Source organism: Hordeum vulgare, unplaced genomic scaffold (genome assembly GCF_904849725.1).
Source record: "Hordeum vulgare subsp. vulgare unplaced genomic scaffold, MorexV3_pseudomolecules_assembly, whole genome shotgun sequence".
NCBI lineage: Eukaryota > Viridiplantae > Streptophyta > Magnoliopsida > Poales > Poaceae > Hordeum > Hordeum vulgare.
In genome coordinates, this window is record NW_025422505.1 from 32,028 (window position 1) to 55,000 (window position 22,973).

The 22,973-nt window shown below is 36.6% G+C and overlaps 4 protein-coding genes and 6 non-coding genes across 10 annotated transcripts in view; 6 read left to right on the top strand and 4 right to left on the bottom strand.

Moving 5' to 3' along the window:
- On the top strand, window positions 1–71 carry TRNAC-GCA. The gene has a single exon. It is a non-coding gene; the product is annotated as a tRNA-Cys (tRNA).
- Window positions 72–2,914: 2,843 nt separating this feature from the next.
- TRNAY-GUA lies at window positions 2,915–2,996 on the bottom strand. Its single transcript has one exon. It is a non-coding gene; the product is annotated as a tRNA-Tyr (tRNA).
- A 650-nt stretch (window positions 2,997–3,646) lies between these two features.
- On the bottom strand, window positions 3,647–3,718 carry TRNAT-GGU. The gene has a single exon. It is a non-coding gene; the product is annotated as a tRNA-Thr (tRNA).
- A 1,963-nt stretch (window positions 3,719–5,681) lies between these two features.
- On the top strand, window positions 5,682–5,755 carry TRNAM-CAU. Its single transcript has one exon. It is a non-coding gene; the product is annotated as a tRNA-Met (tRNA).
- Window positions 5,756–7,098: 1,343 nt separating this feature from the next.
- TRNAS-UGA lies at window positions 7,099–7,186 on the top strand. Its single transcript has one exon. It is a non-coding gene; the product is annotated as a tRNA-Ser (tRNA).
- A 1,384-nt stretch (window positions 7,187–8,570) lies between these two features.
- LOC123418293 (photosystem II D2 protein) lies at window positions 8,571–9,774 on the bottom strand. The gene has a single exon (XM_045106982.1). The coding sequence runs from the start codon at window positions 9,760–9,762 to the stop codon at window positions 8,701–8,703; it is 1,062 nt and encodes a 353-aa protein (XP_044962917.1). The 5' UTR covers window positions 9,763–9,774; the 3' UTR covers window positions 8,571–8,700.
- Window positions 9,775–10,743: 969 nt separating this feature from the next.
- TRNAS-GCU lies at window positions 10,744–10,831 on the top strand. The gene has a single exon. It is a non-coding gene; the product is annotated as a tRNA-Ser (tRNA).
- Window positions 10,832–15,179: 4,348 nt separating this feature from the next.
- LOC123418291 (maturase K) lies at window positions 15,180–16,808 on the top strand. The gene has a single exon (XM_045106979.1). The coding sequence runs from the start codon at window positions 15,180–15,182 to the stop codon at window positions 16,713–16,715; it is 1,536 nt and encodes a 511-aa protein (XP_044962914.1). The 3' UTR covers window positions 16,716–16,808.
- A 346-nt stretch (window positions 16,809–17,154) lies between these two features.
- Window positions 17,155–18,338, top strand: LOC123418294 (photosystem II protein D1). The gene has a single exon (XM_045106983.1). It carries the CDS (start codon window positions 17,241–17,243, stop codon window positions 18,300–18,302), a length of 1,062 nt encoding a protein of 353 aa, XP_044962918.1. The 5' UTR covers window positions 17,155–17,240; the 3' UTR covers window positions 18,303–18,338.
- A 1,910-nt stretch (window positions 18,339–20,248) lies between these two features.
- LOC123418292 (NAD(P)H-quinone oxidoreductase subunit 2 A, chloroplastic) overlaps window positions 20,249–22,973 on the bottom strand; it is a 6,887-nt gene continuing 4,162 nt past the window's right edge. The window contains exon 2 of the mRNA XM_045106981.1: window positions 20,249–22,973. This exon is cut by the window's right edge and continues 1,821 nt beyond it. The gene's annotated coding sequence lies outside the window, so the exon portion shown is untranslated.

The following is a 22,973-nucleotide window of genomic DNA, read 5'->3' on the forward strand; positions in this document are numbered from 1 at the left end:
GGCGGCATGGCCAAGCGGTAAGGCAGGGGACTGCAAATCCTTTATCCCCAGTTCAAATCTGGGTGCCGCCTGATCAATAAAATACTTAGGTTTTCTAGTACTGATCGAATTCAATCAATTTTTACTTCGCATAAGTTCGGGCAAGAGAGTAACTAAGCCTGCCGATACTGGGTTTAGAGAAACCATACCATAGTTCTATCCTTAAACTAGGGTTAGGGTTTGTTTTGGCGGTAGTGGCCAAAATGGTTATCAATAGGGGTGAGGTAGTGTTTCCTTATTCTTTTATTATATGAATTTGAATTGGTTCTTAATTGATTCGATTTGAGAATTTTTAAATACGAGGATAAGATGTCAGAAATCTTGGTATCCAAAGAAAGGTCCCTAAGGGGCATTCTTCTCTTTTTCAATCTAAGATTCCAGAAGGGACTCCACGAAAGAATATCAAGACTTCCTAATTATCATACATTTTTTTATCGTACATCTTATGTGACCTACATACACTAGAGTAACAAAAGGAATAAAAAATCTTCCTATTCCCGCTTCTTCTATTCAGGACATCATTCCCGTACTCTTTCTTTTTTAAGGTAAGGAAAAAAGGGCTTTATAGTATCGTATTTTTAATGCTCTCTAATTCTACAAGAATTCCTATAAGAATTTGTTAGGAGTAAATTCCTTGAACTGATTGATCCATGGCCTTAGGGCAGAAGCCCTTTTTGACTCTGTACCCTTGATTCCACTATGATTATTGATCAATAGTAGAATAATCCCTTCATAGAAATAGGAGACATAATTTAGATGGATATAGTAAGTCTCGCTTGGGCTGCTTTAATGGTAGTCTTTACATTTTCTCTTTCACTAGTAGTATGGGGAAGGAGTGGACTCTAGGGATACGATACTACTAATTGATTAAGTAATCAAATTGTTGTATCAATTCTTTTTTAATTGATCGTTTTGCATTAATTATTTTGTCAAACGTTATTCTTTAATCTTTTTCTTTAGTTTTGTTTCACTCCTGTAAGAAACTCTTGTATTGTAAGAAAGAGCCATTATACCAATTAAGAATTTCTACTAGAAATGACTAATGGTTAAAAAAAGTTCTATACATAAGAAAATTAGACTTTCTTCCACGGAACTATTCACGGCATATCACACATTTTCCATTTGTTTTATACTCTTTCTTTATTCTTAGAATAATTTTTATTCTCTTTTGAAGCATCTCGCGGGATATTTAAGCATGAAAGATTCGCTGGTTTTTTCCTTTTACTTTTTACTATAGTCTATTCTTATATTATTTTTCTTTCCTTCCATGGATTCTTTGGTCAAGAATTGTCTTCGATTTTTTTATTTTGACCTGATTGAAATTAAGTGGATGCAATGAAAAAAGAAATTGAATTAGACTACTTAACTATTTCAATCTACTAATCTATTCTATGTAGATTCAAAGATAATATAATAGAAAGACTCTAAAGTGTCGTAGAAAAAACTATATGTAGTTCTTTCTACCACACTTTAAGATTCCAACCAGATCCTTTCATTTAAGACTTGGATTTTTTTTATTTAATCCCTTTTTCATTTCTTCAATGATTAATTGGAATTCCACTTAATTATTTTGGCTGACTGTTTTTACATAAATAATAAGTAAAAAAGAAGTAGGAATTAGAATGAACAGTGCAGTAGCAATAAATGCGAGAATATTGACTTCCATAACCTCTTTATTTTTTATTTTCACAATAACTCGGGATGTAATCCCATGGAGAGGAAAAAGGGGTATCTTGTAAATTCAAGGGTAGGGCTTGCATTCTGATAATACTGAATCAATTCAATATTATGAATATCGGATCTATCAAATCAATTCATGGATGAGAGTTATATAGTATAACATAGGAAGATCCTATATCCATACTAAGACCAAAATGGGTTTTTTGATTGGATTAGGAATTCCCTCTTTTTTAATCCTTTTTTTTCTACTTTTTCTTTTCTATATCTCTAACCCACGAGCTTTCTTAATCTTATACAATTTCTCTTCCTTTTTCTTATAGTTATACATACAATTATGTATGTATTATATGAGCAACTTTCTATGGGTCACATAGACATCCAAATAAGCAGTAGAAGTGAGATGGGGAAAAGAGGTCTGAAATAAAAAGGGAATACAATTTATGTATGGATTCCGGTAAAATACCGGTACTCTATTCCATAACAGTGGAATAGGAAATTAAGATGAGGATGGTATCATCATAAAGAAAGATAGAGTAATATCCTAAAATTCTACTAATCCACATATCGTATGTGTGTCTTTCTTTATCTTTATCGATCGGGAGTAGTGAAAAAAATTCCTATACTCCTTCCCTCCCTCTTTAATGAGAGATGCAAAATAAAAAAGTGAAGTAAGGGTGCCCTATGGGTATTTGATCTTGCTCCCTGCCCCTTTTTTTTCATGGAAAAAGGAAATATGAATTTCTCCATTCATTGAACCCTAGTTCGGGACTGACGGGGCTCGAACCCGCAGCTTCCGCCTTGACAGGGCGGTGCTCTGACCAATTGAACTACAATCCCCGCGGGGTGTATGGCATACCCATTCTTAAATAGAACCATAAGAAGATTCGATTCGTCTGTCGTACTCTAAGAAATAGACGAATCATATACTACATACCCACATATTAATATTATATTATACGTGGGTATAGTGAGAGTGACATAACTAGTATGTCGTGATTTTTTATCACTAAAAATGGATAATAATCCACCCTTCAACAAGAAAAACTCTTTTGTTTGTAAGAAAGGAATGAGAGAGATATGGATTAGAAAAAAAAATCCCCTTTTTTATTTCTCTTTTATTTCTATAGATCAGACATTTTATTTTATGGGAGAAAAACAAAAGGATTTAGTTCATATTCACGAAGCCCTAGATTTTTGGGCCGAGCTGGATTTGAACCAGCGTAGACATTGTCAACGAATTTACAGTCCGTCCCCATTAACCACTCGGGCATCGACCCAGGAAGAATTTATTCTAGGGTTTTTGCTAATCTATGATTAACCTCCTTTCATAATACTCCCTACCCCCAGGGGAAGTCGAATCCCCGCTGCCTCCTTGAAAGAGAGATGTCCTGAACCACTAGACGATAGGGGCATCACTAGACGATAGGGCCATATACAACCGCTCGTGATTATACTATAATCATAGTATGAGCAGTTTTTTTGAATTGTCAATATACTCGAAAAGTATAACTAGATCCAAAGCAAAGAGTTTTTCTAACTTTTCTGCTATGTTTTCATCTAGGATTTTTTTAGTTGATGGTTAGATTAATTCATGGATCATCCTCTACCTTTTAGGGAAATTCATTTTAAATGTATAGAATAAGAATGGATTACTAAAAGGGATTCTAGATTAGTTCAGTACAGGTAGTTATTTTATTGATCTAAGATAAGATGAAAAAGAGTCCAATTTTTTTTTTATTTCCATTCCGTGCTTCATTTAGTGTTCAGACCAAAAATGCATTCATCCCGCACTAAGTCATAAAATTCTCTAAAGAGAAAGCTTCAAAAACAAAGAAAAAAGCGAATCAATTTAGTAGAAAAGTACTCTATCAGATTCGAACCAATGACTTACGTCTTAGCACGAGATTACTCTACCACTAATTTAAAAAGCCCTTTATCGGATTTGAACCGATGACTTATGCCTTACCATGGCATTACTCTACCACTGAGTTAAAAGGGCTTTTTATTTAATTCAAAAATTTGCCACTTTGATTTCCCATTATGGGTCTACTGCATAATGTACATATTATATATATATAATATATAGAGATATAGAGAGAGACATTATGTATAGATTGTATATGTATTGATATCTTGAGAGCTCAAAATAAAATTAAGAAAAAAAAACATACCCAACTCTTCTTGGTTCATGGTTTTCCGTTTCCGAAGGCTAGTAAAATAGGCGGATTCTGGAACCCCAAGGATTCAATGGTATATGGAAAATATAAGATTTCCAATCCTAGCGGGAAAAGGCAGGGAACAGATACCCAATAGGATAGGATCCTTGGGAGGAACTTTTGGTAATGGCCTTGATCCTCTATGCTATTTTTTATGTGTTCTTAGTTCTATTGAACTTTTTTGATTCTTTTAAACAAGAATCTAATAAACTAGCATTGAGTCAGTGGAAAAAAGGAGAGAGAGGAAAGTGTTAAATGGAGAGAGTCGACTAATCATAGACTTTTAGGATCTTCTTTACATCAGGTAAATCTGTCAGCCCTGTCCGTTTTTTTCTTTAAGTTACGACTCTTTAAGTTACAACTCTTTGCTTCTTACTTCTATCAAGCCATAGGGAAAGTCTATGATGAATTTGGAAAACTCATCTCACTCTTACTCTATGGCTCGGACTTAATGGGGGAAGAAAACATCTTCTATAATTTCTTTTTTGTTCAATTCTGGACAAAAAAGAAAAGGAAAAAAGGAATTTATAGGGACAGTGTTACCCCCTATATCCCCTAGTTTATATTGTAGGAATAATAAAACAATTTAGCAGTCTGGCACACTTACGTCCTCGCAAAGTAAATAATGATTATTGTAGTCGTAACCGTAGAATAGGATAGGATCCTAATCAAAATAAATACATTTGGTTCAGGCGCTATTAGCAGGGTAAGAAGAGATTTATTTTACAGACCAGAGGGAGAGGGGCTATCTAAATCCTAAAGTAAAGGCGCGCGATCGAAGTAGAAGTACCAATGGCTCAGTGTCATGAACCTTCTCCATCTGATTCAATAAGGGGGAATTAGCCTCCTTGTCAAATGGCTATCCTTGACAAAGGGTACCATTTATACCATAATATACAATGTAGCGGGTATAGTTTAGTGGTAAAAGTGTGATTCGTTCTATTAATAACTGAATTTGAAATGATATACTTAAGGCATCCTTAAGTTTTTTTTTATATTCCGATGAAAACTTTAGTTCTTATAAAGGATTAAATCCTTTTCCTCTCAATAGCATATTGAGGAAGAATATACATTCTGGCGATTTGTACCCAAAAACTAATTTAAATTGCATCCAAAATAAAAATTGGATTATGATATGAGTACAGAGTCGCGAAGCATAATTTTGCATTGGATTTAAGTATTCCAATTTTGAAAATATGAGTAAAGGATCTATGGATGAAGATACAAAAAAGTTGATTTCCAATCGTAACTAAATCTTCTTTTGTTAAAGGATAAGGAAGCCAAATAGCTAAAAAACGATAGTTTTGGTTTACTAGAACCATCCGCATATTGTTTCAGCTCGGTGGAAACCCAATTCTTTTCCTCAGGATCTCTTGAATGAAATTAGGGAACGAAGTAAGTAGATTAGATGGATTTAGATAGAATTTCTATCTCCTACTCTATAAGGATCATCTAGAAAGCAGAGAGCTTTGGTTCCATTCAAATAGAAAAGCTGACATAGATGTTAAGTGGTGAGAATATCCATAAAGGAGCCGAATGAAATCAAAATTTCATGTTCGGTTTTGAATTAGAGACGTTAAAAATAATCAACCAACGTCGACTATAACCCCTAGCCTTCCAAGCTAACGATGCGGGTTCGATTCCCGCTACCCGCTCCATTCTGTATAAAAGGAGTATTCTATTTGTCTAGACATGTTAAAGGCTTGTATTCAAGCCTTTTTTGTCCACCAGTTTCTGGTACTACAGAGCGGAGTAGAGCAGTTTGGTAGCTCACGAGGCTCATAACCTTGAGGTCACGGGTTCGATTCCCGTCTCCGCACTTAGCAGTCTCTATAAAAGGAGTATTCTATTTCTCTAGATATGGTAGAGGGGCGTATCCAACCCTTTTTTATTCATTAGTTCCGGGCCCTAGAGGGCAAAATTGAGCAATTTGCGAAGCCACTTGCCTTCACAAAAAGAAGGCGCAAGGCTTCTCCCTACCTTGCAGAAAATAAAAATGAAATGAAAGGGACAGTCTACCTCTCCCTTCCTTTTAAAAACAGTTTGCCCGTTGTTTGTCTCAGTTAATACCCAATTTTGGGGCTCTGTTGGCTAGTTCTATTTCTGCCTCCGGAGCGCCCTCTTTTTTTGAGGGGGATGCAAAGGAAGGGTAAATATAGTAAGGGATACGGCACTAGACTAATACTTAATTAATACTTAATTTAATATAAGTAGTTAAACAATTAACTAGACTAAACTTTTTATCATAGTACTTTGATAAATTAAGCGGGCGAGCGGCGGGAATCGAACCCGTATCTTCTCCTTGGCAAGGAGATGTTTTACCATTGAACTACGCTCGCTACGGTATATATTTTATAGCGTATATCCGCTTGGGTCGACCGTCTATGTCTGGGTCGACCGTTTCATTTCATTTTCTATTCTATTATATTAGATATTAGAGTTTTCCTTTTTTTATTATCTGTCAATGAATATTCTAATGGGAATTTCATAATACTGAAAGAGAAGAGCTAGCAATTCGGAACGCAAATTGCGTTTTAATACGTCTCACTATTCGAATTTTTTAAATGGCCTTTATTATTTCTTTTTTATGGGGTTACTAAATATTAACCAAATTTAATTTAAGAAATGAGAGAATTCAGAATAGCTACGAGAAAGACTAGTCCAATCCATAATGATGTACCGGAAAATACAACATTTTTATTATTTGACCAACCATCAGGAGAAGCAAATACAAGGGGTACACTAATTACTAAGACTGAGGAAGTCGCAATTAATGCAAAAACAGCTAATTGGAAAGCAATAGTCATATTTCTAATCCTCCAAGCTACCATCAAATAAAGTTGACTACATATTTGATCCCTCACTTAACCAAAATTGTAAAAAAATACAAGAAGTAGGAGGGGTTTAATCATGAATCCATTGATTCTTCTCTTTAATTAAAATTTATTACTTAACCTCTTTTTTATTTGGATATGGGGGTGAGAGGAGGTTATTTAGTCTTTATTTCACAAGCGGGTATAGCGGATCCTGTATCCGTGTATACAGTATACAGAGATATATCGAAAAGGAACTTGTATCTGATATCTTTCTAGAGGTTAATAAATATTTTTATTTTTTATATGGCTATGTTCTATTTGTAGGAGTAAAATAAGGATTAGGCGGTGGAGAGATGGCTGAGTGGTTGATAGCTCCGGTCTTGAAAACCGGTATAGTTCTAGGAACTATCGAGGGTTCGAATCCCTCTCTCTCCTTTTGCTTATTGAATACGTTTGTTTCTTTCATTTTTTTTTATTCTGTCCCTTATCTTTCTTTCATAAAAAGGAATGAATGGCTCGGCTAGATAGAATAACCGAGCCAGAACAGAAAAAAAGTAGAACAGGTATAAATAAGAAAATCTTAGTTAAGAGGGTTCATGTAAAGAACAGGTTCCAAATCACGATCGATTCCCTTTTCAAAACCTGCTGCAGCAGCTCGGGCTCTTCCTGCATGCCATAAATGGCCCACAAAAAAGAAGAATCCTAGAACAAAATGAGAAGTTGATAACCAACTTCTAGGAGAGACATAATTAACTGCATTGATCTCGGTCGCTACGCCACCCACGGAATTTAAAGAGCCTAAAGGAGCGTGGGTCATATATTCTGCTGAGCGCCGTTCTTGCCAAGGTTGTATGTCTTTTTTCAACCTACTCAAGTCCAAACCGTTGGGGCCCCTTAGAGGTTCTAACCATGGAGCACGAAGGTCCCAAAAACGCATAGTTTCCCCTCCAAAGATAACCTCCCCAGTTGGGGAACGCATTAGATATTTCCCTAAACCTGTGGGTCCTTGAGCGGATCCCACATTAGCTCCAAGACGCTGGTCTCTAACTAGAAAAGTAAATGCTTGAGCTTGAGAAGCTTCTGGCCCGGTGGGTCCATAAAACTCACTCGGATAAGCTGTATTATTGAACCATACAAAACAACAAGCGATAAAACCAAAGACAGATAAAGCAGCTAAACTATAAGACAAGTAAGCTTCTCCAGACCATACAAATGCACGGCGAGCCCATGCGAAGGGTTTGGTTAAAATATGCCAAATTCCCCCAAATACACAAATAAAACCCAACCATACATGTCCACCAATTATATCTTCTAAATCATCTACACTAACAATCCACCCTTCTCCCCCAAAAGGAGATTTTAGTAAATAACCAAATATAACACTGGGACTAAGGGTCAAATTGGTAATTTTTCTTACATCTCCCCCCCCAGGGGCCCAGGTATCATATACACCGCCAAAATAAAGAGCCTTGAGTACTAGAAGAAAAGCACCTAGACCTAACAAAATTAAGTGAATACCCAAAATTGTAGTCATTTTATTTCTATCTTTCCAGACATAACCAAAGAATGGAAAAGATTCTTCAAGAGTCTCGGGTCCCAGAAGCGCGTGATAAATGCCACCGAAGCCTAAGACTGCGGAGGAAATTAGGTGAAGTACGCCAGATACAAAGTATGGAAAAGTATCTAGAACTTCCCCCCCTGGCCCTACTCCCCAACCTAGAGTAGCTAAGTGTGGAAGTAAAATCAACCCTTGTTCATACATGGGCTTTTCTGGTACGAAATGGGCCACTTCAAATAGGTTCATTGCTCCGGCCCAGAATACGATTAATCCGGCATGGGCTACGTGAGCTCCAAGTAGTTTACCGGACAAATTGATAAGTCTGGCATTCCCAGCCCACCAAGCAAAGCCGGTGGTTTCTTGGTCACGACCAGCTAAAACGAAAGTTCCATTAAAGAGCGTTTCCACGTGGTAGAACCTCCTCAGGGAATATAAGATTTTCATGAGGCTGATCCTGAGCTGCCATCCACGCACGAATACCCTCGTTTAAAAGAATATTTTTGGTGTAGAAAGTCTCGAATTCAGGATCTTCCGCTGCACGGATTTCCTGGGAAACAAAGTCATAGGCACGTAAGTTCAGAGCCAAGCCAACTACGCCAATAGCACTCATCCATAAACCGGTGACGGGTACAAATAGCATAAAGAAATGTAACCAACGTTTATTGGAAAAAGCAACACCAAAGATTTGGGACCAAAAGCGGTTAGCAGTGACCATTGAATAAGTTTCTTCAGCTTGAGTTGGGTTAAAAGCACGGAAGGTATTTGCACCATCACCGTCCTCAAATAGAGTGTTTTCTACGGTTGCTCCATGAATAGCGCATAGCAGAGCCGCGCCTAATACTCCGGCAACTCCCATCATATGAAATGGGTTCAACGTCCAATTATGAAATCCTTGGAAGAAAAGGATGAATCGAAATATCGCTGCTACGCCAAAACTCGGCGCAAAGAACCAACCAGATTGCCCCAGTGGATAAATAAGGAATACCGAAACAAAAACAGCAATTGGACCAGAGAATGAGATTGCATTATAAGGCCGCAATTGAACAGACCGAGCAAGTTCAAATTGGCGTAACATGAAACCTATTAGTGCAAAAGCCCCGTGGAGAGCTACAAAAGTCCATAGACCGCCTAATTGACACCAACGAGTAAAATCTCCTTGTGCTTCTGGCCCCCATAGTAGCAACAAAGAGTGTGCTAAACTATTGGCAGGGGTAGAAACTGCTGCGGTTAAGAAATTACAACCTTCCAAATAGGAACTTGCCAATCCATGGGTATACCAAGAAGTTACAAAAGTTGTCCCTGTAAACCAACCCCCTAAAGCGAAATAAGCACAAGGAAAGAGCAATAGGCCAGACCATCCTACAAAAACGAAACGGTCCCTTCGTAACCAGTCATCCATAGTATCAAATAGATCATTTTCTTCTTTAGGAACTCTACCAAGGGCTATAGTCATAGTGATCCTCCTATTCAATTACTTCAACCATTTCCGAGCACCTCATATCACTTTCCAAGGCATATGATAGTTTTATATCTGTGGACGATTTCTTTCTCGTTCAATGCCCTTTTTCAATGGTCTCGAAGAGAGAAATTTTCCATTTTTATCTATGGAGTCACAACCGAGGTCGTTGTAAATCCATGAATTTGATTCGATTTGTTTTTCTTATCTTATACTTATAGAAATAAACCTTTGAATTCAGCATTATTCCAAGACTCCTATTTCAAAGTCTATCTTTTAAGGGAAAAATGAAAATAAAAGTAACCCCTTTTTTCCCATTCCCTCTCTATTGCATGGGGGGAAGAACTAAAATGGAGGATTCTGAAAAAAAAAAGGACCTTCGAAATCAATTTTTATGTGTAGCGCAAAGGAGTTGCGATTTCTTCTTATTCCTATAGAACATCTAGTAACAAGAATATGAAATCGTAAATAGCGAAAAATTCTTGTCTTGCGCGGTCTAAGTCTAAGGAAATACGAAAAATTCGCTTATACAATTTCATCTACATCGAATTTATATATCAGAATAGCGGATAGAGGCATCATTCAAGGAGTCAGGTCTACTTACTTTATGCTTCTTTCCAATTTTATGGTGGATTTGATAAGAACCCTTTTTGCTTTCTTGATAAATAATCGACAAAAAAAAAAAAAGCGTTTTTTTATATATAGCTTGTTTTATTATAATTATAACAAGTCCTATATGGAAATGCCCGCTAAAGAGAAAATCTATTTGATTGTCTCTCGGTCAATATCGATTTTTACAAAGAAAAAACAAGAATTTTCTTCTTTTTTTTATTAACATTAAGAAAAAAGAATATAACTAAAATGGAATTGGCAATATAATTTTTATAGACTTTTGAAAGAAAAAAAGGGGTTTTTTGCAACCGTTATTTCTTATTTCTTGCCTATATCATATCACGGAAACCTTTCGCTTTGGAACGTGGAGAGATGGCTGAGTGGACTAAAGCGGCGGATTGCTAATCCGTTGTACAATTTTTTTGTACCGAGGGTTCGAATCCCTCTCTTTCCGCTCCCTTGGATCATTTGGGACTTTCAAACTGGAAAGAATTCTGACCCCCGGATTTTCTCATAGATAAATGTACGAAACAAATCCAATTTGTAAGAAAAAAAAAAAATTGAATTTTTACTCCTCGCGTCCAGGATTCCGTCCTGGATCATTAGATAAGAATCCAAAGATAAAGAGTGAAACAAAGAATATCACTACTGTATAAACAAAAAGTTTGAGAGTAAGCATTACATAATCTCCAAGATTTTTTTTTAAGGAATAGATTACCAGTTTTTCCTTACCACACGGATCCACTAGGATGGTTTTTTTTGATACCTAAAAATGCAAAAATGAATTCTGGAAAAAAATTGCAAGAATTCATTTATAATAAGAACTCTTATCAATAGCAAAAATAGGGTTAGGTGGTATTGAATAGGTATTGTGTAGGTACCTAAAGGTACCTGCTCAACCTAGGTGCAGGGGAGTAGAAAGGCTGATCCAAATTTATTGCTGTAGCTACCCATTCAATGTAGAATAATTTCAATTTTAGAATTGAGGGTTCATAATATAAAAATATAAAACTTCTCGGCTTTTACCCATTTTAATTTTTTTTTTTGGAATGAACACATCATTCAATTTGGCATACAGAGTACTAAAGATTTCATCGAAAACTTACAGCAGCTTGCCAAACAAAGGCTAATAGAAAAAAGAATAGAGGTATAACAGGCATAATATCCACGATTGGATTGAAAATAGCATAAGCTTCGGGCAATTTGGCAAAGAAAAAACTAGTAGGATAAAGAACAGAATTAAAACAGATACAGGTTAAACTAAGTATATTAGGCATAACAAGCATTTCATTCTTGTAGAGTAAATAATTGGATTTTGATTGAGTTATTTTTTTAAGGGAAAGAAGGAAAAGGCAGATTCAAAATCTTTTTTTCTTCGGACTTTCCCAAACACAAAATACCTCCTTGTATTCGCACTCTCAAATGAGAGTGGAATAAATTCGACTTTCATATAATATCTTAATAGAATTCCATGTAATGATCAATGCATTTTTTTGATTCTATATTATCTGCATGTGTAGAATACTAGCAAGAGAATATCTCTTCTTTATTTATGTAATTGAAATGGTATTGACGAATAACAAATAAACATAATAGTGTTTATTAGTGTCGCATAAAACCCGAAATGGGGCGTGGCCAAGTGGTAAGGCAGCGGGTTTTGGTCCCGTTACTCGGAGGTTCGAATCCTTCCGTCCCAGATTGTTTCTGATGAAACAAACGGTGAAATCATATAGTACTCCGTATGAGACAAAAGTTTATTAAAGAGAATAATGATATCTTATGTTTTCTCAGAAAACATAATAAAGTCTTAAGTCCAGTCAAATTGACTACCTTTATTTTCATGAAAAAAATGGGATCTAGCAGGCACATTCAGGATATGCCTCTACTATGATCACTTAATAATCACTTAATAATCACTTAATCATATTTTTTTCTTCCTTTTGGTCTTCGAGTCGAAGAAGTACCAAAAACAATTAACTACCAAAAACTTTCAATCTATTCATTGGAATAGTTTATTTAGTTATTATAGTTAATTGTTTTTGGTACGGAAAAAATATATTACTAATAGAATTCTAATTCTAGTAATTAAATGAATTAAACTTTTTTGGAGGTTGATAGTTTATTTATTGAGGAAGAGTCAATCCTTCTCTTCTCACTTCAAGATTGATCATCTCGAGCCATCCGTTGAGGGTGGAAATTTAATAATAAATAAGTTTTAAGCAAACTTGTTTAGTCGTCTTTTTCTATGTTTCATTCATATGATAGAATTCGAATATGGGTTTAAATAAATTGGATCTTGGCGGAGGCTTCCCGGATAAATACTTACTTTCTTTTATCCATATTGCTCCATAGATAGCAAGTTTTAATTTTAATTAGTATACAAAAAACAAAACCAATGACTATTCATGATTCCATCCATATTGGATCAATTTTCTATACCACTTTGCAATGAAAAGAGGAATGTTTGTTATGGTAAAACTTCGTTTAAAACGATGTGGTAGAAAGCAACGTGCGACTTGAAGGACATGATCGATTGTGGATTTTGCTATCCATCATTTTCCATAGTAATGAAAATGCTCTTGGCTCGACATAGCCTGTTCTATTCGTTCCGAACCAAATTTGCGCAGGGTTTAAGTAACATAGTACACGATGGAGCTCGAGAGGACAGAGTTTATTTTTTATCAAGGGAAAGAATCTAGGGTTAGTGAAAACTAATAAATTAGGCCAACTTTGTCAGTCTATCCTTAATATAGAAATAAATCGAAAGGTTAAAATACGAAGAAAGTCCAATAAAAGTATATCAGAATCAATCCCCCTTATTAGATTTCTATAGAAGAGATAAATGCTTTATCGAAGGAAATAAGAAAAAAGGGTATGTTGCTACTCTTTTGAAAGAAAAAAATAGGAATTCCCGAAGTAATGTCTAAACCCAAGGATTTCACAAATCAAAGATAAAGGATTCCAGAACAAGTAAACACAATTTTCAATTGTCTCAACAACAGAGTTGGATCAGAATAAGGAATAAAAGTCAATTCGTTCGAAATGAGACAAAGAAAAGAGTTTAAAGACGACTCAAAAATTTTTGAAGGATTTTGCCTTCGAAGTTTCTCAGGCAGAATTAGCCAACTTGAGTCATGAGTATAAATGAAATTTGTTTTTTCTGTAAGGAAATTAATGGACGTCATAGTCTAATTTCTATTATTATCGACAGAAATTCGAATCATTTTCTCGAGCCGTATGAGGAGAAAACCTCCTATACGTTTCTAGGGGGGGCGTTGTTTATCTACATCTATCCCAATAAGCTGTCTATCGAATCGTTGCAATTGATGTTCGATCTCGAAGAGAAGGAAGAGATCTTCGAAAAGTAGGTTTTTATGATCCGATAAAGAATCAAACTTGTTTAAATGTTCCAGCTATTCTCTATTTCCTTGAAAAGGGTGCTCAACCGACAAGAACTGTTTATGATATTTTAAGGAAGGCGGAATTCTTTAAAGAAAAAGAAAGAACTTTGAGTTAATTGAAGAACTAAATGAATAAAAAAGTAGGATAGGAGAAGATTATTAGTATTCCTCGTTGTCTAATTATTTAGACACAATTTACCTCTTTCTTAATCCTATTTGGATTTATATCGTGCCAATCCAACATAAGCCCCTATTTTATTTACTTTTTCTATCTAATTTGTTTTCTTACCATTGTATTTCCATTGACAAAGGTCTATTGAACAAATAGAATTTGTAGATAGATGGGTCTCTTTATCCTCACTCCATATTTAATTTTTCTGCTTACACTTCGCTCAAATGATAAGGGTGTTCCTCTTGCATGTATTCTCATACAATATAATATATATTTTTTTTAATAAAAATCGCTAAAAAAAGGAGAATTTGGCCATCGTGATTAGGGTCGCTCTTTTTTTTCACTTTAGTGGAATTTAACCGGACCTGTTCGTTTTGCCATTTGAGTGTTTTTCATGGTCGATAAAATCTTTCTTTTGATGTCTTGCTAGTTCAATGTTTTGACAGAAGCGCGCGGTGTAATTCCATTGATTTTTGGATTTCGATCGTATCTAAGATCCTTTTTTTATCTGGGTTGCTAACTCAATGGTAGAGTACTCGGCTTTTAAGTGCGACTATGATCTTTTACACATTTGGATGAAACAACAAATTCGTCCAGACTCTTGGTAGAGTCTAGAAGACCACGACTGATCCTCAAAGGTAATGAATGGAAAAAATAGCATGTCGTAATAAAATCAATCTTTTTTGAATGGAATCCAAAATTACGATTTTCTGGGTCTAGTGAATAAATGGATAGAGCCTGGCTCCAATTCTGGTAAAATAAAAAGCAACGAGCTTAACTTCCTAATTGGAAGGATTCCCCGCTCTAATTAGACGTTAAAAATAGATTAGTGCCGGATGTGGGGAAAGGTTGGGTTTTCCTATGAGTGGACCCTTTATTTTTTCTTTTTTTTTAGAAATCCTAATTATTCTTGATTATGGATTGAATAAGGGATGTTATGGATTGAATGTGTAAAAGAAGCAGTATATTGATAAAGAGGCTGTATTCCAAAGTCAAAAGAGCGATTGGCCTGCAAAAATAAAAAACTTGTTCTGTTCTTTTTTGTAATTTAGAACAAACATAAACTAATTCGGTAGAAAAGGAGCGGAAAAAGATCCGTGGATTAGACTCCCTTTCTTTCCAGGGTTTGTATTAAAAATGCAACACCCTGTTCTGACCATATTGCACTATGTATCATCATTCGATAAACCGAGAAATGCTTCTTCTCTCTGATTCAAGTAGAAATACAAATGGAAAAATTCGAAGGGTATTCAGAAAAACAGAAATCTCGTCAACAATACTTTGTCTACCCACTTCTCTTTCAGGAGTATATTTATGCATTTGCTCATGATTATGGATTAAACGGTTCTGAACCTGTGGAAATAGTTAGTTGGAATAACAAGAAATTTAGTTCACTACTTGTGAAACGTTTAATTATTCGAATGTATCAGCAGAATTTTTTGGATAACTCGGTTAATCATCCTAATCAAGATCGATTATTGGATTACAAAATTTTTTTTTATTCTGAGTTTTATTCTCAGATTCTATCTGAGGGGTTTGCGATTGTTGTGGAAATCCCATTCTCGCTACGGGAATTATCTTGTCCGAAAGAAAAAGAAATACCAAAGTTTCAGAATTTACGCTCTATTCATTCAATATTTCCCTTTTTAGAAGACAAATTTTTGCATTTGGATTATCTATCACATATAGAAATACCCTATCCTATCCATTTGGAAATCTTGGTTCAACTCCTTCAATACCGTATCCAAGATGTTCCATCTTTGCATTTATTGCGATTCTTTCTCAACTACTATTCGAATTGGAATAGTTTTATTACTTCAATGAAATCCATTCTTTTTTTTCAAAAAGAAAATAAAAGACTAGTTAAATTCCTATATAACTCTTATGTATCAGAATATGAATTTTTCTTGTTGTTTCTTCGTAAACAATCTTCTTGCTTACCATTAGCATATTCTGGAACTTTTCTGGAACGAATCCACTTTTCTAGGAAGATGGAACATTTTGGGATAATGTACCCTGGTTTTTCTCGGAAAACCTTATGGTTCTTTATGGATCCTCTTATACATTATGTTCGATATCAAGGAAAGGCAATTCTTGCATCAAAAGGCAGTTTTTTTTTGAAAAAGAAATGGAAATGCTACCTTATCAATTTCTGGCAATATTATTTCTTTTTTTGGACTCAGCCGCGAAGAATCCATATAAACCAATTAGCAAACTCTTGCTTCGATTTTATGGGATACCTTTCAAGTGTACCAAAAAGTCCTTTGTTGGTAAGGAATCAAATGCTGGAGAATTCATTTCTCATAGATACTCGAATGAAAAAATTCGATACCATAGTCCCCGCTACTCTCCTCATAGGATACTTATCAAAAGCTCAATTTTGTACTGGATCGGGGCATCCTATTAGTAAACCCATTTGGACGGATTTATCAGATTGGGATATTCTTGATCGATTTGGTCGGATATGTAGAAATCTTTTTCATTATCATAGTGGATCTTCGAAAAAACGGACTTTGTATCGACTAAAGTATATACTTCGACTTTCATGCGCTAGAACTTTAGCTCGTAAACATAAAAGCACGGTACGAACTTTTATGCAACGATTGGGTTCGGCATTTTTAGAAGAATTTTTTACGGAAGAAGAGCAAGTTTTTTCTTTGATGTTCACCAAAACAACTCTTTTTTCTTTCAGTGGATCACACACTGAGCGTATTTGGTATTTGGATATTATAGGTATCAATGACCTGGTCAACCCTCTTAATTAATCATTAGACAAAACTAATAAACAGGAAAGGGTTGATAAATGATCAAGAAAAAACTTTCATATTTTTCATTCTGAAATGTTCCTTTTATTATAATAAAGAGTAGGTGAATCAACTTACTAATTAAAAAATTAGTAGAACTTCCTCTTTGGAATAGAATATTGGCTATTTCTACATAGGGAAAGTCGTGTGCAATGAAAAATGCAAGCACGATTTGGGGAGGGATTTTTCTCTATTGTAACAAGGAAGAATTATCTACTCCATCCGACTAGTTCCGGGTTCGAGTCCCGGGCAACCCATATAGAAAAGACCCATCAAAGTTTTTAACTTTTACTCACTTCATTTACAAATACAAAATTATTGGTTTGGTTAATTTATTTATATGGATAGCCAATCTTTGGGCTGACTTGGTTGACATTGGTATATAGTCTATGTTATACTGTTAAATAACAAGCCTTCTATTATCTATATTCTAGTTAATACGTGTGCTTGGGAGTCCTTGCAATTTGAATAAACCAAGATCTTACCATGACTGCAATTTTAGAGAGACGCGAAAGTACAAGCCTGTGGGGTCGCTTCTGCAACTGGATAACTAGCACTGAAAATCGTCTTTACATCGGATGGTTCGGTGTTTTGATGATCCCTACCTTATTGACCGCAACTTCTGTATTTATTATCGCCTTCATCGCTGCCCCTCCAGTAGATATTGATGGTATTCGCGAGCCTGTTTCTGGTTCTTTACTTTATGGAAACAATATTATCTCTGGTGCTATTATTCCTACTTCTGCGGCGATCGGATTGCACTTTTACCCAATTTGGGAAGCTGCATCTGTTGATGAGTGGTTATACAATGGTGGTCCTTATGAGCTAATTGTTCTACACTTCTTACTTGGTGTAGCTTGTTATATGGGTCGTGAGTGGGAACTTAGTTTCCGTCTGGGTATGCGTCCTTGGATTGCTGTTGCATATTCAGCTCCTGTTGCAGCTGCTACTGCTGTTTTCTTGATTTACCCTATTGGTCAAGGAAGCTTTTCTGATGGTATGCCTTTAGGAATCTCTGGTACTTTCAACTTTATGATTGTATTCCAGGCAGAGCACAACATCCTTATGCATCCATTCCACATGTTAGGTGTAGCTGGTGTATTCGGCGGTTCCCTATTCAGTGCTATGCATGGTTCCTTGGTAACCTCTAGTTTGATCAGGGAAACTACTGAAAATGAATCTGCTAATGAGGGTTACAAATTTGGTCAAGAGGAAGAGACTTATAATATTGTGGCTGCTCATGGTTATTTTGGCCGATTAATCTTCCAATATGCTAGTTTCAACAACTCTCGTTCTTTACACTTCTTCTTGGCTGCTTGGCCTGTAGTAGGAATCTGGTTCACTGCTTTAGGTATTAGTACTATGGCTTTCAACCTAAATGGTTTCAATTTCAACCAATCTGTAGTTGATAGTCAAGGTCGCGTTATTAATACTTGGGCTGATATCATCAACCGTGCTAACCTTGGTATGGAAGTAATGCACGAACGTAATGCTCACAACTTCCCTCTAGACTTAGCTGCTGTTGAAGTTCCAGCTATTAATGGATAAGGTTTTTCTGCTAACATATAAGAATTTTTGAAGAAAGAAAAGACAAAAATACCCAATATCTTGTTCTAGCAAGATATTGGGTATTTTGAATCTTTTTTTTCTTCTTAATCTTTCTATTCAGAATTCAGTTAACGACGAGATTTAGTATCCTTTCTTGCATTTTCATAACTCGTAAAATGCCGAGTAGGCACGAATTCTCCCAATTTGCGACCTACCATAGGATTTGTTATGTAAATAGGTATATGTTCCTTTCCATTATGAATCGCAATTGTATGGCCAACCATTGTGGGTAGAATGCTAGATGCCCGGGACCACGTTACTATTGTTTCTTTCTCCTCCTTCATATTGACCTTTTCTATCTTTGCCAATAAATGATGAGCTACAAAAGGATTCGTTTTTTTTCGTGTCACAGCTGATTACTCCTTTTTTCCTTTTTAAAGAGTGGCATTCTATGTCCAATATCTCGATCGAAGTACGGAGGTCAGAATAAATAGAATAATGATCAACGGAAAAAAGAAAAAAATCCTTTAGCTGGATAAGGGGCGGATGTAGCCAAGTGGATCAAGGCAGTGGATTGTGAATCCACCATGCGCGGGTTCAATTCCCGTCGTTCGCCCATCGCATTATTGCAAATTCCAAAAATGCAATTTTCCATATTCCTAGTTACGTATTTACTTACGGCGACGAAGAATAAAACTATCGCTATATTTTTTCCTTTTCCTAGTTCTTCTTCCAAGCGCAGGATAACCCCAAGGGGTTGTGGGTTTTTTTCTACCAATGGGAGCTTTCCCTTCACCGCCCCCATGGGGGTGGTCCACAGGGTTCATAACTACCCCTCTTACTACGGGGCGTTTACCTAGCCAACACTTAGATCCGGCTCTACCCAAACTTTTTTGGTTCACCCCAACATTACCCACTTGTCCGACTGTTGCTAAGCAATTTTGGGATACTAAACGGACCTCCCCAGATGGTAATCTTAAAGTGGCCGATTTACCCTCTTTTGCAATGAGTTTCGCTACAGCACCTGCTGCTCTAGCTAATTGCCCACCCCTTCCACGTGTGATTTCTATGTTATGCATGGCCGTGCCTAAGGGCATATCGGTTGAAGTAGATTCTTCTTTTCTCTCAAAAAACCCCTTCCCAAACTGTACAAGCTTCTTCCAAAGCATACGGCTTTCTAGATGTATATGACGATCTCTAGACAGATGGATCTTATATGAATCATATGATGAAGTACCACATGAGTGGATATATAGGAAAGGAATCCAAATCTGCCGAATCGCTCATGTTATGATCTTCTACATCCTAGGTCTCTGCGTTCCGTCATCTGGCTTATGTTCTTCATGTAGCATTCAGATCGAATGACTCTATGAAATTACGTCGATACTTCCACATATTATGGGTAACGTAGGAGACATCCCTATTTTCCCCCGGGGGTCTTAATTACCACTGCTTAGCTTTCAATTTGCCTCTGACCATCAAATTAAATGTGAATAACCCGTCCTCCTCTCTTTGAAACAAGGGGCGCTTCCGGTTCTGTGCGTGCTTCAAACAATTTTGTCTTCTCCATATTACCATATCTCTAGAGTCAATAATTTTCTATGAGGAACTACTGAACTCAATCACTTGCTGCCGTTACTCAACAGTTTTCTGTTGAGGTCTATCCCGTAGAGGTAGTCAAATTGGATCAGTGATCGATTTCTAGGTTTCGTCGTAAACCTAATTGGTTACTTCCAATTACGTAAATCAATAGTTCAAACCGCACTCAAAGGTAGGGCATTTCCCATTGATATAGGAACTTTTGTACCAGAAACAATAGTATCTCCAATTATAGCCCCTCTGGGATGTAAAATATATCTCTTCTCACCATCCCCATAGTGTATGAGACAAATGTATGCATTTCGATTAGGGTCGTATTCTATGGTTACGATTCTACCAGATATGTCTTTTTGATTCCGTCGAAAATCTATTTTACGGTATAGGCGCTTATGACCTCCCCCTCTATGCCTTGCGGTAATGATTCCTCTGGAATTACGACCTTTACCACAACGGTGCCGTCCATGGATCAAATTATTTCGTGGATTGGATTTCACTTGCCTGTCTACGGTTCCCTTGCGTGTGCTCGGGATAGGTGTTTTGTATAAATGTTTCGCCGTATTATTAAGTATTCTCCTTTAGTTTTTTTCTCTATCTAGAAGTGGAATAGAATAACCCGGTTGAAGGGTAATGATCATACGTCTGTAATGCATTGTATGGCCCAGAATAGGTCCTATTCTTCTACCTTTTCCAGGTAGTCGATGGCTATTCACAGCTACCACCTTAACACCAAAGAAGAGTTCGACCCAATGCTTTATTTCTGTCTTAGTGAATCCCGATTCGACATTAAAAGTATATTGATTCTTTCCCAATAAACGAAGACTTTTTTCTGTAAATACTGCGTATTTGATTCCATCCATAAATCGACTTTCCCTCCTATGCTCTGAGTTCCAGTATCGATAAGAATTCGAGTTCTTATTGTTCTTATGTTATGGTATGAATATACCATACCAATTCGTTATGTATGGATGATGGATGAGATTCCATGGATAGAGAGCCAGTTCCAATAGACTTATGGAATGTTCCCGTTCGTGTGCATCCAGCAGGAATTGAACCCGCAAATTTACCAATTATGAGTTGGGCGCTTTAACCATTCAGCCATGGATGCTTAACAGGGATCATCGTACATCGTAAATAACCAATTTTCATATAGAAAGACATATCATAGAAAAATGAAATCGAAAATATTCCGAGATGGCAAATATTCGGAGATGACTATGAAAACACCTCTCTGGATCCTCGAATTGAAAGAGAGATTGAGAGGGATCAAGAATCCTAATTCTCGCTATTTGGAATGGATCCAATTCTATTGAGTCTGACTCATAGTGATCATTTCTCTTTAGCAAAGAATGACCTTGGTTATCAAAGGATTGAACAACCGGGATCCATTTCCTTATGATACCTAGTTGGCATTGATAACAAGGATCTAATGAATTATGAGTTTAATAGATCCTCTTTAGCAGAAAGACGTATATTCCTTGCTCATTATCAGACAATCACTTATTCCCAAACCTCGTGTGGGACTAATCGTTTTCATTTACCATCTCATGGAAAACCCTTTTCGTTCCGCTTAGCCCTATCGGGTATTTTAGTGATAGGTTCTATAGGAACTGGACGATCCTATTTGGTCAAATACCTAACGAAAAATTACGATTTTCCTTTCATTAAGGTACGAGGGCTTCTTATTCCACAAGAACGAAAGCACCTTTTCATTCTTTCATATACTAGGGGTTTTTACTTGGAAAAGACAATGTTCCATACTAAAGGATTCGGGTCCATAACCACGAGTTCCAGTGCACTAGATCTTGTAGCACTTAGCAACGAGGCCCTATCCATTAGTATTCCACATAAGAAATCCATTCTAGAAAAAAATACAATTAGATTAGCTCTTCATAGACAAACTTGGGGTTTGCGAGCCAAGGTAAGATCGGCTCGGGATCATGGGACCCTTTTCTATCAGATAGGAGGGGCTCTTGTACAAAATAGACTTACTAAGTAATAACCCCATAGAATCTATCTATATAAAGATAAAGAGGCAATCGTGTCAGGAAGCGGGTTTTTCTTTGGCCAAAAGGTACTTCGAACTTGGAACGAGCATGAAGAGATTAACGAGACTTCTTTCTCTTTTGAGTTTTTCTGGCGGACCTGCCGCGCAAGATCTTTGGTCTTCCCCTGGAACCGATGAAAAAAAGTGGATCGCTTCTTATGTACTCGCTCAGAATGATTCTTCTCTATCTATAGTTCATGGCCTATTAGAAGTAGAAGGTGCTCTGGTGCAATCCTTACCGACAGAAAAAGATTGCAGTCAGGTTGATAATAGTCGAGTGACATTACTTCGTCGGTCCGAACTAAGGAATCTGTTATAAATGTTTTGAAATGGATATTGTTCTCTCTTTGATCAGGGATTGCTATATGAAAAGAAGTGGAGTTTGAAAAAGGGAACGGAATGCTCAAACCGGAACTGCTAGAGGAACGAATTTTCAATAGCATAACTTGGGCTCCTAGAATATGGCGCCCTTGGGACAATCTATTTGATTGCAGGGTTTTGTTCCGAAGCAAAGATATCCGCGGAGGCCGGTTCGTTCGTCCTATTCTGATATTCAGGACCAAGAGGTACTGGATTCTCTTTCGGATAGGCCCTGAAAGGAGAAGAAAGGCTGAAATGCCAACGGACCTCTGTCTATTCTCTAATTCACCCGATCCGATAGTACCCGTTTTTGGAACGTCCAGTGCCAAAGTCACTGAATGGGTAAGTCACCAATCCAATCCCTTTGACAAATCGGATGTCATATTAGATATCATATTCTATATATATAGAAATATCATAGATAGAATAGACATATAGAATTTTTGGTCGGCAAATTCGAAGGAATCATTGAGTGAAAAAGGAGCAAAGAATGACAAAAGACGAGACTCTACTAGTCTTCACTCTTGTGGTTTCCTCTTCCTCGGTTTCTGTTTTCTTATTCGGGATCTTGCTTTTCATGGTTCTCATCTCTGCAACTCGCGATTTTCGCGAGAGAACCAAATCCAAGTTGGTGAAGATCATGATTTGGGCTGGCACGGTATTGGGAT